This window comes from Oppia nitens, unplaced genomic scaffold, assembly GCF_028296485.1.
Source record: "Oppia nitens isolate AA-2021 unplaced genomic scaffold, nextdenovo-longstitch-racon4-pilon3 scaffold3_pilon_pilon_pilon, whole genome shotgun sequence".
In the NCBI taxonomy this organism is placed as follows: Eukaryota; Metazoa; Arthropoda; class Arachnida; order Sarcoptiformes; family Oppiidae; genus Oppia; species Oppia nitens.
In genome coordinates, this window is record NW_026533221.1 from 9,043,733 (window position 1) to 9,061,102 (window position 17,370).

General features: G+C 27.5%; 3 protein-coding genes across 3 annotated transcripts; 2 read left to right on the top strand and 1 right to left on the bottom strand.

Annotated features, from left to right (window-relative positions):
- Positions 1-5,939: 5,939 nt before the first annotated feature.
- LOC128957690 (RNA-binding protein fxr1-B-like) lies at positions 5,940-7,777 on the bottom strand. The gene is made up of 3 exons (XM_054303494.1): positions 7,226-7,777; positions 6,531-7,163; positions 5,940-6,442 (listed from the first exon to the last, which is right to left on the bottom strand). The coding sequence occupies exons 1-3, from the start codon at positions 7,590-7,592 to the stop codon at positions 6,099-6,101; spliced, it is 1,344 nt and encodes a 447-aa protein (XP_054159469.1). The 5' UTR covers positions 7,593-7,777; the 3' UTR covers positions 5,940-6,098.
- Positions 7,778-9,285: 1,508 nt separating this feature from the next.
- On the top strand, positions 9,286-13,539 carry LOC128958164 (vascular endothelial growth factor receptor 2-like). Its single transcript, XM_054303979.1, has 14 exons — positions 9,286-9,534; positions 9,660-9,894; positions 9,984-10,286; positions 10,383-10,528; positions 10,768-10,948; positions 11,022-11,324; positions 11,400-11,497; positions 11,594-11,777; positions 11,849-12,295; positions 12,374-12,471; positions 12,538-12,684; positions 12,745-12,932; positions 12,995-13,100; positions 13,162-13,539. The coding sequence occupies exons 1-14, from the start codon at positions 9,286-9,288 to the stop codon at positions 13,537-13,539; spliced, it is 3,063 nt and encodes a 1,020-aa protein (XP_054159954.1).
- A 1,665-nt stretch (positions 13,540-15,204) lies between these two features.
- On the top strand, positions 15,205-16,846 carry LOC128958301 (50 kDa spicule matrix protein-like). The gene is made up of 3 exons (XM_054304118.1): positions 15,205-15,320; positions 15,431-15,499; positions 15,561-16,846. Exons 1-3 carry the CDS (start codon positions 15,300-15,302, stop codon positions 16,836-16,838), a joined length of 1,368 nt encoding a protein of 455 aa, XP_054160093.1. The 5' UTR covers positions 15,205-15,299; the 3' UTR covers positions 16,839-16,846.
- The last annotated feature ends 524 nt before the right edge of the window (positions 16,847-17,370 follow it).

Genomic DNA, 17,370 nt, shown 5'->3' on the forward strand with positions numbered 1-17,370 from the left:
GATAATTATCATAATTGCAAAAACAATTATTATTGTTAGTAATATTCATATAATATATTTAATAAAACTATCGAAAAATTTTATCTTAGAATGAATTTTAATCAATAAATTGTGTTAATGTAAGATTGAATAATACGCTACTATTTTAAACTCAAATGAAATTTTAAACCAAAATCCACAGTAAAACAGATAAATTACAGAAAAACATTTATAATGTCAATAAAATATTTTAGTTTGTTTTGATTTATATAATTTAAATAAATATATAAAAATTAAAATAATATATTGAATTTAATATATTTGCAAATGTGTATTTATAATATAGGAATTAATCTATAAATACTGTAGCATAATGTTGTTATGAAAAATTGTCTATTGATTTAATAATAATTTTGCGTAAAAATAATACTAAATCTGATTAAAATTAGTAAACAAATCATCAAAGCATACAAACAACTCAATAAAACTTTTATTAATTTAAAATTAATAAAATTAAGATTTAAATTATTGTACACTTCAAGCTATTTGCAAAAAACTGTTAAATTGTAATATATTTTATTTAATAATTGTCTAAACATAGCTTAAGTTTGCAATTATTATGACATAAAAATATTTTGATGTGAAAAAATGTTGAAATTCAATTAACACTTTTTGAAAAACACATTTATTTGAAACAATTTTATTGTACATTATTAAGCTTTTATAATAAAATATACTTTTGTAATACATTATAACCTATGATTATTGTTGGCAAAAAAATAGAAATTTCTAGAAATTTTCTAAATGAAATTTCTGTCTATGGGATCTCCATGTTAATTTTGGTTTCTCAATATTAGTTATCTTGTAACAATACATTATGATTACAAGTAATAATTAAATATTTTATTAAATATTAGTATTTTAATTAATAATTAAAGTAAAAAATTACTTCTTTTATTGTAATTATATTAAACTAAAAATATAATTTATAAAATTATATAAATCTATTTATTAGAAATTTCTATTTGCCCATCTCTACCTATGATATATTAGACACATAAATTATAACTACTGTACATTACATTATTTATTATATTAGTTGATTTGATATTTATCAATAAATGTTATCAGTGACACACTAATGTATCTAAATTATATCAAATAATTGATAGATTTATAAAAATAATAAATAATCTATAGATATTTGTGCTAAAATTAAGATTATTATACTTAAGAAGTTTAAGATAGTTTTTTTCATAGATAAACTCAACAAACAATACAATAAATGACTAAATAGTTAATATGACTTCAAGATATTTGTAAATAAAATTAATATTAAATTACTCACAAATCAAAGACAATCATTTAATAATATAGAAATCTGTAAAAGATAATTAATAAAATGAGAATTATATATATAATAATAATATAATTTATTTTATATGACAGTTCAAATGATTTAAACTAATAAAATAAAAACTAATAACAAAACATTTTTTCTATATATAAAAAGAAATTTTAACGAGAGATTGATTGATTTTTTAAGTGTAAAAACACAATATATATATATATATATATTTATATTTATAAGTAACAATATGTAATAACTATTTATATATAAAAGCATATAATTAGTTCACATAATAAGCTCCGACACTATTTTACTTTGACTGTAAAAATTGTACAGCAATTGCAAAAGTCAAACCATTTAAGCGCATTATGTTAGCCTATGCTAACTTTACAATATATACTGTAAATTATATAATCAATAATAAGTTACATAAAATTGATTAAAATTTTGTTACTTACGGTATTACGATTAAAAATATTACTAATTATTTTATATTATTATATGTAGTTATTTCAAATTTAACTTAAATAAAAAATATTAAATGTATTAATATGTATAATATAATATAATAATTAATTAAAATACAAATTGATTTTTTTAGAACTTTTTAATTAATATATCATTTTGACAAATATTTTCAATACAATTTCATTACAAATATATACTATTCTAATATTTTTAAATACAATATTACAATTTTTGAAAACACAAAAAAACATTACCTGAAAAAATTAGAATATATTATTATTATTATTATTAATATTAATATATGTAACACATTTTGTTTGTTTTGCAGAAATCATAAGACAATTTGATTGACTAATAACAATAACAATAATCAAATAATACATTTATAGTATAAGTTATATATATATATATATATATTATATTATATATAACGTATATTTCAATATATTTATAAGTTATACTGTTTTTATTTTAGATATAGACTCACAAAACACACAAAATATTTTTGCGATATATGATTACAGTCAATAAAAAGTAATTTTCGAAAATTACATGACTCTGATGTTAATGTATGGCTTCTCAATATAGTAATCAATCAATCAATTGATGTATCAATTATTCACTAGAAAATAACTCAACTATACAAACATAATAAACTTTTTTTTCCAAACTTATATCATATATCCTATTTACAGAATAATATATTAATATTTTTCAAATTATACATTATTATCGACAATATTATTATTAACTATATTTTTGGCTTCGGTAGCGCTGACATAATGTCTCTCATTAGTACTGATAAGCAGTATAGAGCACATGAATACCAGTCCCGAAACGGCAAACACAACGAGTGTCAGAATAAATACGGTGACAGCAATCTGTTCGAGTATATCACTGACATTGGTCTTGATTTTGCTGACACACCATAACAGTCCACTCAATAAGAGAAACACAACCATAGTTATGGCCGCTTTGAATACTCGATCGACAAACGGATTGGTGGCCATCGAGTCGATCAGTTCAACGCCGACCACACTTAATGAGTCCTCGGTTTTAGTTTGTACCGACTTTGGACGGTCGGTAGTACTCGTGGACGGCCTGTTAGTATTGTTTAAATCACTCTTTCCTTCGACCATTGTTTTCATATTTGTTGTTGTTTTTTTAAAAAACTTGTTGTGTAAACTTGGATTATATAATTAATATTGTTGATTGATTACTTCAACACTAAAGTTATATTATTAAACGAGTTTGATAAGTAAATCCCACATTTTAATAAATACAATATATATACAGTATATATATTTATAATACAACAAATATAACAAAAAAAGTATAATATTTGTTTAGTTTTAATCAATCTTTTATCTGAAAGAAAACCCACCGCACAAAACACACAATTATTTGTTCTCCCGGTTCCGTATATTGCTGTATATACAACATATACAGTGCACTGGTATATACTATACAATAACCACAATATTGTGTCAGTTGTACAGCAATATCACGTATGATATATACAGTATATATATATAGTGAGTGAATAGAGTTATATTGAGTACACATACACACAGTCTGTCGCCTCAACAGAATCACAGAATATCACAACAACTGTGCGAAACACAAGAATATCTCTCAATTTCTGGCAATCCATAGAAAAGCCATACAGAGTGCGAGGGAAAGGATAGATAAGAGTGGGAAAGTTGTTTCCATAACAACCACATCACCGGCTCTTTTCATTATCTGTTCATTTTTTGAAGAGCTGTCATATCTCTTATGGCTCTCTCTCTCTCTCTCTCTCTCTCTCTCTCTCTCTCTCTCATATATATATATATATATATATAGTTGCCGTAAGACTTTTTTATTTTTTATTTTTGCTATTATTTTGATTGATTCAAACATAATAAGTGTGTGAGTGATAATATTTTGATGACTAATGTTATTTTTATTTTTTGATTTATTTTTTGTGACAATTGATATGTACTACAGAACTTTGAATACATTTAATAATATCTATTTATATCATACATGTATGTCCAATTTGATTGTCGAAAAGTAAAAAATTATAACAATAAATTAAATATGAAATAGTTATATTAAGTTATTAATAAAAATAAATTACTGATAGATAATAAAATGAAAATATATTATAAAAATAGATAAGTAGATATAGAAAGAGAAAAAATCGTTTTGACATTACATTAAATAAAATTTTATTATTATTAATATATTGTTTTCTATAATACATTGAATAAGTAAATCTATAAATTATTTGAAACACATATTAATGTTAAAAGCAATTTCTTCATTATATTTTTTCAATCATTCAAACCATCAATTTAATTGCCGTATAATTTGTTTTATTAATATTATATATACTGTATATACAGAATAACGTATAAAATACTGTATATAATAATGTTATTATATAATATATATTTTAAACCAATGCGTTATATATTTTGTTGTTGAATAAAGTGTTTTCTCATTATTATAAAAATTATTTTGCAATTTTATTCTATGTAATAATGATAAATAACATTATGTTTTTTATTTTATAATCATATAAAGTATCTCATTAGCTAAGATATTTATTTATTATAATAAATGAATAGCAAATAATTATTCATTTAAAATAAAAATAATGATAATAATAATAAAACTTAAAAGAAAATAAAAAAGAAAAAACTAAGTAATTAGTATTTAAATTTAATAAAGTTTTTTTTTAAGTAAATCACAGATTTTAAGGAAATTATATAGCTACCTAATAATACAAGTGTAATAAATTATAATAATGAATATTTTGAGTGCTATTATATTATTCATTTAAATAACAATTTAAATTTTTAGCAATTAACGTTAATATAGATATTTATAAATTTTAATTATCTATTAATGTTAATTTGTTTTTTAAAATTATTTAAAAATTAAATTTAATTACAAATAAAAAATTTAATTTATATATCAAATATTTTAATTATACGATAAACCATTATTAAACTATTATACCAATTAATAAAAATAAATATAAATAGTATATTTAATAAAGTTAATTTAATAAATTATAAGTTTTACTATATTTTAATCAATTAATAAAAATATACTAAAAGATAAAACTAATAAAAACTAGTCGATTACTAAATTCACGATTCTTTGCTTTTTTACTAAAAGCCCAAAACATTAATTATTAGTATAAAATATTTATCGGTATATATAAATAAAACAGCTTTTAATATATATATATATTTAATAGAAATTTTTATTATTATTGACACTAGACTTATGGGAATTTGAACTCTCAATGGAAAACATGATTTTTTGGTTCAATTCTTTTTAAGTGTATTTTTGAATTCACATTTACTTTATAATACTTAACCTTTAAAAAAAACTGACGCTAAAATCCATGCAAACCTCATGAGTATTGAATAACTATTACTTAATAATTCAATTCAAACAATAATAAAAACTTTTTTCTTATAGATTACACAACAAAAATGTTTTCACTAAAACTATTCAAAAATAAATATTTTACGAAAAATTGGGTCAAAATTAAAGTCTATTTCATGTATTTCAACTTTTAAAAAAATAAATTTATTTACTAAAAAAATAAATCGACGAATATGACTATGAATATCACTTTTACATTTCATTGTTCAGAAAAATATATTTATATTTATACAGTATTTATAAACTGAAATACATTTCTATTGTATTTAGTAATGTTACTGTATTTCCATAACTATTAATCTCGAATTTATTATTTAGATTCACAGAATATTTTGGGACTAAATTAAACATAAAATATTTATACATCTATTTAATGAGTTTCACAATTTTCTAACATATTTACAGTAGATAGACAACGAATTAACATTAGAAAATAATTAATGATTTTATAACTTTAATTTAATTATTTAGTTTTGGTTACTTTTGTTGTGAAATATTTTAATGAATAGTTAAAGAATATAAAGCATATAAAAAAAATTCAAAAATAAATAAATATAATTAATTAGCAAATATTAACAAATTATTTATTATTTAGAATAATATGAATATATCAATCAAACATTTTTTAATTTATAGAAAATATATAAATTTTAATATAAATCACTAGAAAAGTAAACAGGTTGATTTAGCCCAGGGCAATTATTTTCAATGTTGTATTATCACAAGTAGTCATAACATTGTTAGACTATAATAAGCAAAATTTATTTAATTTATATTTTTTATATGAATTAGTGGCTCAAAAAAGTACTCTATAATTATGACTGAATCGATTGAATTGAAAACAGTTTTTTTTTTAATTAGCAGTTATGTGTCGTTTAGGTTTTCGTTGTCCTCCAAACTGTTTCTCCATTTCGAGACATTCATTAACAACAGTCAATTGAAACTCGAGTAATAGTAAAGCATTTTCGACGGCATCACGGGTTCCGGTAAACAAAAAGCTTACAAACTCTTTGGGGGATTCTTCCGAATCGTCGCCTATAATCTTACAAGATATCAGTCCCGATCGGTCGGTCAGTTCTTGAGCACTGTTACCAGATTTTCCGATTACATGGCCGACCAATTTGCGCGGAACATCAAAGTAGTAATCGATTATCTGAAGCATGGATTTAGCCGTCAGACATGCCTTTCGAGAATCACCTGAAAATTAAACAACAAATTAAATGATTAATATATATATATATATATATATATATATATATATGGATATTATGGTCAAATAAATCACCGATAATTTTGAATATGCCGTCATAATTATTGATAGATTGTACGCCCGGTTGAGCCAACACACGCTTCAAATAAGCGCCTTTAGTACCGATAGCAACACCGATCAGGTGGTCCTCAATTTTGACATTAACCTCAAATCGATTGCCGTCGAGTGGGACCACATCATCCATACTCTTCACCTGAGTAATGATCGACTCGTTTTCCGCTTTCATTGCGGCGATCAACTTCACAGCCTTGAAGTGATCGTCGGCTAGCATTGAGGCCCGCTTTTTAGTAATTTCAAAAGCGTAACCTTTAACCGCCGGTTCGTAACCGATACAGACCAGTGCCGTCATGTGTTCGGCATAGTAAACATTAACAAGTGATAGAGCGCTGCGAAAGTGTCGATGCGTTTCACTCAAGCGTATCGAACCCGAAGTAATCTTATCGGTGATCAACTCATTCGGTACGATCACCACAAACTTGAAAAATGGATTCGCAGTTATGTAAGGATTCGCATTAACCGACCGAACCTTCTCATTGGTAACAAATTGTGGCAGCGATACTGTCGGTGAACTATTATTGTCATTGACTTCGGCTGTCTTTTCGTCCTCTTTTTTGCCGCTTATCGCATACGAGACAACATAGACATCACCTTTAAAAACAAAAACATTTTGACTTTAGGTTCAAAACTAATTGTTGAATAAAAAGCCAAACCTTTCTTCAATTTAATAACTGCCGGCCAATAGGCCTCATGTTTGTCGCCCTCAACTTCCGGCGCCAATATTTCAACTTCTTGGCCTTCGGCAAAGTCCTTCATTAGTTTAGATTCATCGGGTGTTGTTTCGGCCGGCGGTAACCGAACACGACTTATCGGGAATACTTCAGATGAACAGCTCGAGTCGTAGCAGACAATCACTTGTGTCACATCCATCGGCATTCGTGACACCGACGGGTCGCATACACACGGATCCGACCTATCAATCACATCAACAACACGTGCTCTGTAATGACCGCCGTTGTTGGCCAACACTTCAACCCAACCATCAATTGGATAGTCTTTAGATTGTTCATACAAAGCCATATCAGCGGTTGAATGCGATAATGTGTGGCCAGTGGTCACTATGAAAAAACCGATTAAATGCTAACTTAAATGCAATCAATAACTAAAAAAGTACTGAATTTTCAAAAAATGCTAAAAAAATGATTGACTCGATTTTGGTTTCCAGCTTTTGGTACTTTTGTTGCTAACACAGTGTAAGCTATATGTGTATTGTATTGCTTATGACAATTAGTACCAATTGAACGCTCAGTGTCTACAATACAGTCAAATTTGATTTGTATTCAAATGGGAGACAATGTGTTGATTGAAGTCTAGAGATAACAAAACCGATCGCTTACTAAATAATGTTTAAATTATGGCTTAAAAATATTTTAATACAAAATTAGTATTTAAGAGATTTAATGTAAACCAATAAAATTTAAAATTAAATTTAAATAAATAATAATCATAATGTAATCAATTAAATAAATATATTGCTTAATTTAAAATTTTAGGATGAGATATGATAAACATTTTATACTGTATAAAAAAGTATCATGGTCATTATTGTATGACTAAATTATAAATTATACTGTGAATAATAAATTGTAAAATAAATGTAAAATAAATTGTTTAATTAATTTTTTTTGACTTAAGTGTTAAATTATAAATAAGATAGTAATTTTAGTTTTTTCAATTAAAAAATTACAATAATTTAGAAATAATTTACTGATATTTTTATGTTGTACAGTACTGTATAATGTTAATCTACACAAATATATCAAAAAATAAATATTTACATTTATTTTGATAAATATTTAATTTATTTTTAAATATTTAATTTTTTGATTTATTTTTTAAGTATACTGTATTATATATGTTTGAAATAATCTTAAAATTTGCACTTTTTATTAGTTAATACTTATAATAAATTATGTACAATTTATGTATACTCTTAATAAATATCTATAAATATCTCATTTATGATATGATATTTAATGATATTTTATTAAAAATAATTATTTTACTTTTATTAAAAAATAAATAATCATTTAATGAATGTTATAAATATCATGTTAGTTGTCACTGAACTGTTTATAATCAATATATAGTACTTTAAACATATAATTTGATATAAAAATATACATGTTATATAATATTTATGTTAATTGATTATAATATGTTTAATGATAAAATTGTTGTTTAAGTTTTTAGAGTTATATAAACTTTTTATTTTTAATATCATAGTTATCTAGATGACTAATAATTGATTATATTTTAAAAATTATTATAATAAGTTAATAGAAATATCTATTATATATATAAACATTAACAAAAAAATATTTATAATATAGTAATTGTATTAATAATGTTAATAAAAATTCATTTGCCAATTGATTTGATAATATTAATAAAAATGAAATTTCATTTATTGAAATTCGAGATAATTTTTTTAGATAGTTGTTTAATACACAATATAACAAAAATAACTATTAAACATATGATTTTAATATTTGATTTAATAATTATAAAAATGTAAACCATATCTTTCAAATCGTCATCACTTCCCTATTGAGTTTACAAACAAAATTTATAACAATTTTAAAAGTTAGTTATTTATAATTTTAGTATTCCTATGCATTAGACTAAACTATTTTAAATATACAATAATAAAAAATATTTTTTTTCGATATTTTTAAAGCGACAATATTGTGGTTCCGATGTTTTAGTAAAAATGTTTTTCACAATCAGATACATGTGTTTATTATCAATATTACTGTTAAATTGTTTGCTCATCAGTGTTAAGGCTCAGTACGATGATTGCGATCGGTTTCAAGTGTCGGTACCCAATGTTACTGTAATCTCAAAGACGGATCTGTTGGTCACCGGTGATGACTATATTGACATTAAGGTAAACCACGCGCTACGGCTCAAGTGTGAGGGCAGTGAACCAGTTGTTTGGATACTTCCTAATTCACAGCCGGTATTATACAGTATTTATAGGAAATAATTACAAATCATATTTATATATTTTTTTCTGTTTCTATATTAAACTATTGATATACTAATATATTTAATATTATTGAAAAAATAATAATTAAAAAATAGACAGTTCAAGGATTAATTCCTATGTATGGCAGCAGTATTTTCCCGACAAACCCACCAGAGTTTGTTAAAATTGAGACAATAATTGTCGGCAATCGACATATTAGCCAACTGACCATCGATGAGACAGTTGTAGAGGATGTCGGTTATTATTCATGTCATTATAATACTTCATTAGTCAAATACAGTCACCGTTTGGTCCACAATAAGACAAATTCAATATATGTTTTTGTCACCGGTATTGGAAAAAAATATTTTTAATATAATTTTTTATACACTATTTAAGTAACTTATTGTATATTACTATTTTATACAAATATTAAACAGATCCACACAATTTATTTGTTGGTCATTTGGTACTTTATCCAATATTACCGGCCATTAATAACAGTGCACTTGTCATACCGTGTCGACCGTCCAGTTCATTATCAGAAGTAACCCTTTGGACTCCACCTAATGATCATTTTTCAGGCATTTATAACATAATGCCAGTTAATGATAGCACTGGTGTTTCATATGATCCAAAAACAGGATTTCATGTAAAACTAATTCATAGAGAAAGATATAGATGTATGGCTAAACTTAACAATACTACAGTTAGCTTACTAAACATAACTCTACATTTTGTTTGTATGTATTGATTTATAATAATAATAATAATAATTTACTATTTAAAACAGTTACTAAATTGTAATAATTAATTTTAAATGTCTGACAAATTGTCAGGCGGTATAACCCACGACCCGTTGTTGGAGGAGTCAAGTGTTAGGTATGTGTTTGTTGGCGACAATTACACAATAAAATGTAGTATAAGAGTATCGGATTCGTGTCTGACTGACCTCAAGTGGAACCTTAATGATGTCTGTACTCAGGTATACTGTATATCATATATTATTATACTGTACTAATGCTAATTAATTCATGTACTTATATTGTATATATTTTTCATAAGTCATATATCGGTAATTTTACTTTATATATTAAAATTATTATTTCCTATTATAATATCTACATTTAAGTTATATTAGAATTTATTGATATATATATATATATATATATATATATATATATATATATATATATATATATATWTATTTACTATTTTAAACAGGATTGGAGGGATAGGCTTACGGCAAATCAATATAAAGATTTAATTACTTTCGGTATAATTGAATTGACCGATGAGATCACTATAACCAATGCTACTCATACTGATTGGGGAATCTATACGTGTGAAGCACATGATTTGGCCGGTAATATACAGAAAGTGTCTAAATTGATAAAAATCTATGGTATTCACACAATTATACAAATTTATAATTAATTTTTCAAAACGTCTCAAATTAATTTTGTATTTAAATTCAGACGCACCTAAACTTGAAATCCAATCGCACTCTATGGGGGAGATTATATGTGGAGATAGGTTGACATTATATGTGAATCTAGAGTCAGTACCCAATGATATAAATGCTGTCGACATTAAATGGTTTAAAAACGGCGAACTCATAACCAATAGTTCCAGCGCTCGTATATCTCGTGATACACCAGAATTGGCAACAATTACTTTAACTAATATCAAGGAAAGTGATTCAGGAAACTACACCATTGAAGCAAACTTATTGAACATATTGTATCAAAACACGACTATTGATTTAGTGATTTATTGTGGTAATTAACATTTTAATTATTTTTGAAACAAATGTGGTTATTATTAATTGACTGAAAAACATTTTTTTCGTATAGATAATACACCATTTCTAACAATTTTACTTATAATTATTACGGGTACCTGTTTTCTTGCATTAGCATTTATCATTGGCAACAAAATTAGACTTTACCGGGTTAATAGTTTTATATTAATATTGAAACAAAAAAATAATTTTCACGATAAATGTGTTTTATTCAAAAAATATATTTACATTTTTTTAAAATTATAGCGTGAAAAAAGAGAATTGGAATATTTAAGTTATAATTTATTTAGCCGGGGTCAAATTGATTTAATTAATCCAGATTTACCACTGGATGAACAAATAGATTTGTTGCCATACGATTCCAGATGTGAGTTTCCCATTGATAATCTTGAATTTGGTCAGATTCTTGGACAGGGAGCTTTTGGTAGAGGTATGTCTTCAACAACAAACAAATGTTATTAATTTTTATGTATAACCAAACGTCTATTATAAACAATAAAGTGATTAGAGCTGAGGCTATCGGTATCCTTGAGCTGACCGATGGTGGTAACGGTAATCAAAAGAAAACGACAAAATCAACTACAGTTGCCGTCAAAACATTGAAAGAGTGCGCAGATATGGGCCAAAGGAAAGCACTATTAGCTGAGCTTAAGATACTGATACACATAGGAAAGCATATCAATATAGTGAACCTGTTGGGCGCTGTGACCAAAAATTTGGTTAAAGGGGAACTACTGGTCATTGTTGAGTATTGCAAGTTTGGTAATATCAGGTCTTTTCTGTTGTCTCATCGCATGTGTTTTGTGGACCAATTGGACAAAGAAAGTGATATAATTGATAACACAATTATAAGTAATGAACAACGACTTAGCGATAGTACCGATAATTACCGAAATAGCGTTTATCCTAACGCTTCACATGAATATAAAAATGTTATCTCATTTAATGGTTTGTTAGTTTAGTTAGTTTTGTTTAATTTAATAATGAATTTCATTAACTATATACACATAAATAAATAATTTCTAGAAATGGGATTAGTTGTGGGCAATAACGTGACGACAAGTGATTTAATTAGTTATGCTTTTCAATGCGCTAAAGGAATGGAGTATTTATCATCAAAAAGGGTTAGCAAATAATTATTTAATTTAAAAAATAAATTGTTTTATCAATTAAAATGTTTGCACCTTTAGCTCATACATCGAGATCTGGCGGCCAGAAATGTGTTGCTAACCGGACAACATATTGTTAAGATCTGCGACTTTGGTTTGGCTCGAGATTGCTATGGATATGACAGCTATGTTAAGAAAGGCGACGGACCCCTACCTATCAAATGGATGGTATGCTTACCCATCAATTTTTTTACAATTTTCTAATTAATTAACTTTTTTCCATATCAGGCAATAGAGTCGATGCGCGACAAAGTCTATAATGAAAAGTCTGATGTTTGGTCTTTTGGTGTCTTCATGTGGGAAATCTTCACATTGGGATCCAATCCTTACCCGGGATTTGAAATTGACGAACATTTCTATAAACGATTGGTTGATGGATATCGTATGGAAAGACCAGACTATTCTCCGCTTAAAATGTACACAACTTTTTAAAAAAATGTGATAAATTTGATAAAATAATTAATTTTCTTTAAATTAGTTATACATTAATGAAAAACTGTTGGGAGTTTGAGCCAAAAGGAAGGCCTGATTTTACATCACTTTCTAATGATTTAAAACAAATGATGAGTGAAATTCACTTAAAGGTTTTTTTTTTGAATAAAAATCTATTTTTTGTATTAATATTTATATCTTATATTTGAATAGATTTATGAAAATCTTGTTCAAAGCTATAGCAGTGATAGTAATTGCGAAGACTCGGAACGTATGGATGAATACCTGCCAATGGGTGAGAATAACCAAAATTTTGGCGCAATAAACGTGCAAACAGTTGGGGACAGTTATGTAGATATGTCGTCCAGTGGCGAGAAAGCAGTTACAGTTAAGTTTATGACTACAGTTGTCAACAATTGCAATTACAATGACACCAATATCTTCACCAATGATAACGCAAATAATGGTTTTGTTAGCCCTATTGAGGACAGTAGTTACGAGTACGATGATGTAAAAAATGTGCGGTCAATATATGTGAACACACCGATGCCAAAAGAGCCCATGGAGTGGGTGCCTATGATTCAGCTCTAGTCTAATCCAATAGTATTTATATATATATATATATCACAAAATCTTTTGTTTAAAAAACTTTTTGATGTTAACCATTAAGTTAAAAATATTTGCATTTTGATTTATTTTTGAAATTAATCATTTATATGAAATATGAGTTATTATTATATTGTTATAGTTGTATGTAATGTGTAGGTTAGTATGTTTAAGTGTATAAAAATGTTTCAACGACTTTTTAAAATATGTATTTTTATATAATATAATGTTTTTTTTGTTAACACTTTCTATCAATATTTTATTATTGACAACTTCTATTGATGTATGATATTTTTTTAAATATTTTTTTTAAATTTAAAAACAAAGAAAATTTTTGATTTATTACTAATAATTTCTTTTGAATAAATACTAATTTTCATTAAAAATTACCGAATATTTTAATTTAGTTGTTTTAAATAGTAATACTCGCCCTTAAATAATTGTATGAATGGATAGTATTATAGCGTTAGGTGGAGTTGGATATGTTATGTACGAAAGTGGGAGAGTTTTTTTGATAGAGTGGATGAGTATGTGAGGGTCAGGGATAAAGATGACTATCCCTTAATACAGTATTTCTATTAAAGTTAAGAAAATATGATGATATATTTAAAAACCTTTATCAGTAGAATAAATAAAAATTTAATTTAATGTCTAAAAGTCTATTGTGAAAAATTTATTATATAAAAATGGTATAAAGTGTAGGCACTGTTAATATTTAAAAATCACATCCAGGTCAATTAACTTGATCAATTATATAAAATTCACAATAGATTTAACTAACAATTGATGGGAAGGAGGCATTCAAGCAGTGAGTGAGTGAGAGAGAGAGAGAGAGAGAGAGAGAGAGAGAGAGAGAGAGAGAGAGAGAGAGAGAGAGAGAGCAGAGCAGAGGTTCAAAGGGTGTTTACCCTTCAAACATATCAATTAATGATTGTTTAATACGATTCTTGACTTTTACTATACTGTAAATAACGAGTTATTGAAGTACTGTAAGACTATAATTGTAATATTTAAGTATAAGTCACGTTTTGGCATCATTTGGTCGGCCAATGCTATTGCCAATGAACTTATAATCAAAAAAAAAATAGTCAACTGAATAATAATAAAAAATTTACTTTTATTTCGGTACCTATTTTCTGTAAAATATAACTAAATAAATAGTTATATATAGTACACACAGTACTGTATATGAAGAATATATAGGTTTTGTTAAATTTGTATCATAGCTATGAGTAAGGTGTGTGTGTGTGTGTGTGTGTGTGTGAATGAAAGAGAAAGAGAGAGAGAGAGCATATAAATAGCTTCGGGGCATAAAAGTCATTGAATGAATGATTTTACTCTCGATAGTCAATGTGATGATGAATAAGAAGAGAAATGCTGACGATCTGAAAGTAAAGACCAGTCATTCAGCACTGAATATATAGTCCTATGAGAACCAAACACTCCTCTCTCTATCTCATTGACAGTCAAACTGTTTTCTCACTAATCTATAAATAAAACTTGAATTTCATAACAACCAAAAATAATTGATAACAAAATTAATAGTAGAGTGAAGTTTTCAATATATTTTTATTTATATATATATTTATAGTGTATTCTTGAAGTTCTTTCATTCTTGAGATAAGAGAGCAGTTAAGCATAGCATACCTGTGCTCTTGTGTTGACTATCCTCTACCTCTCCCTCTTAAGACTCTTCATTGCTGTTACGATCTTCAGAGAAGTGAGAAGTTCTTAACAAAAATAAAATGTATCTCAACTTACAAATTGTATAAATATTTTTATTTATTTTAAATTTTGATTTTAATTATTTTTTGATATATAAATTATTTTTAGTATTTAATAAATATTTTTAATTGAAATTTTGTGTTATATTTAGATTTTAGTATCACTTTTTGTGGTCAACTCTGTTGTGACCATCAATTTAAGACCTGATAAATCACTTAAGGTTTGCTAGAATTTTATGAAAAGCAAATTATTTTCTAAATATTTTATTTTCTATGAATCAGTCAATATATTTAATAAAGAGAGCCATCGATGAGGACAGTAATAGCCGAACATTTGATGACTGGGGAGACAGTATTAGTAACACTGAAGCACCACAAGATACCGGTGCTAATACAATCACCGTAATCACTACAACTCCTGTTCCCGTTACTAATAGTGATGCTGTTAGCAATGAAGTTCCCGAAAGCAAAGAGGAACAGCCGATTAATGAGGAGCCTGTAGTTAAAAATGAGGACAAACCTGTAAATGAAGACCAACCAATAAAAGATGACACTATAGTCGAACCGTTTAAAGAGGACTTAGAGATCAATAGAGAAACAGAAAAGATTGAACGCGAGGGCGACTCGGATGACGACAAACCTCTTGTGCCACCAAAGAGTACTCCGCGAGAGATCGAGAGTACAACACCTCACAGCCATACACCACCACCACTGCCACCCGTCACACGACCAACACCGCCATCGCTTCCACCGGTGACAGTGCCGACAGTTACCACTTCTCGACCGACAATATTCACATTTACGTCAACCTATCCGACCAGCTCTTTCCCGAACTACTGGGAGAATCCCAATTGGGGTAATTGGGGCCGTTTCCTACCGACCAACACTGCCAATTGGCCATCATTCAGCTGGCCGTCTGTTCCGTCCGTCCCTCAACAACCCAGTACTCTATTCCCGGCCCGCTATAGCCCGGGTTCGGGTTCTTTTGCAATGTTCCCGAGTTCAAGTATTCCCACTTTCTCATTCTTAGTTCCACAAAACCCGTATCCCGCGGGACGTGGTTTCCATTATCCGGGCAGTCGACCGGCCAATCCATCGTATCCTGGCTATCAACCTCGATTTGTACCCAGCTATGGTGGTCATCAACCCGGTGGTCACCATCCGAGTGTTGGTGGAGGAAATCCAATGGGCTTTTATCCAACTTTCGGTGGACATCCAGGATATCAGCCAGGAATCGGCGGCGGCGGTGGATATCCAGGATATCAGCCAGGATTTGGTGGCAGCGGAGGACATCCTGGATATCAGCCAGGAATCGGTGGCGGCGGTGGACACGTTCCCGACAGTTATTATCCAGGAATCGGAAGTCACACACCAAGTCAACCACAGCCACAACCTCAACCTCAACCCGGAGCTGATCCGAATAGACCATTAGGTCCGATGGGTCCGGAGTTTAATGATCCCGACGTCACAATGATAGACCCAAACCAATCGCGAGGAAATACTGGTCGTCTAAATCCGGGACGTATCTACAGAAATCGGGATATGGGTGCTAAAGCATAATTTAAAACCGCAACAATTTTTTACTCATTTTTTACAAAATACAGTATTAATTATACTTAATTCTGTCTAATGTGTAACTATCATGTAATCTAAATATTATTTATTAATTTTTGATAAAATAAATGACTAAAAATTAATAAAATTTACAGTAAGTTTTTGCTTACTTTTATGGTTGAAAACACTTATCAATCACTAAACTAGTGATAATGTGAACGATAGGCCATCGTTTCGCTGATACCACTGATCAGCTTGGTCACCACATATGCACTGGTATTTTTTAGCTACCAGTGCTGTAAGCGATACGGGAGGTCGGCAGGGGTTGAGTGGACATGTGTTATAGTTTGTGAACTTTTTTATTACTTAATTCACATATCAGTAATATATATATATATATTTATATTTAAATTGTTATAAAAATGTCTAATGTTTTCAAAAAATATATATCTAAATAGCTTCGCCAACATAACTAGCCCTTTAAGGGCTAGTTTGGCAAACATTTTAATTATTAATTAGCGATAAATAAGTACTGGGA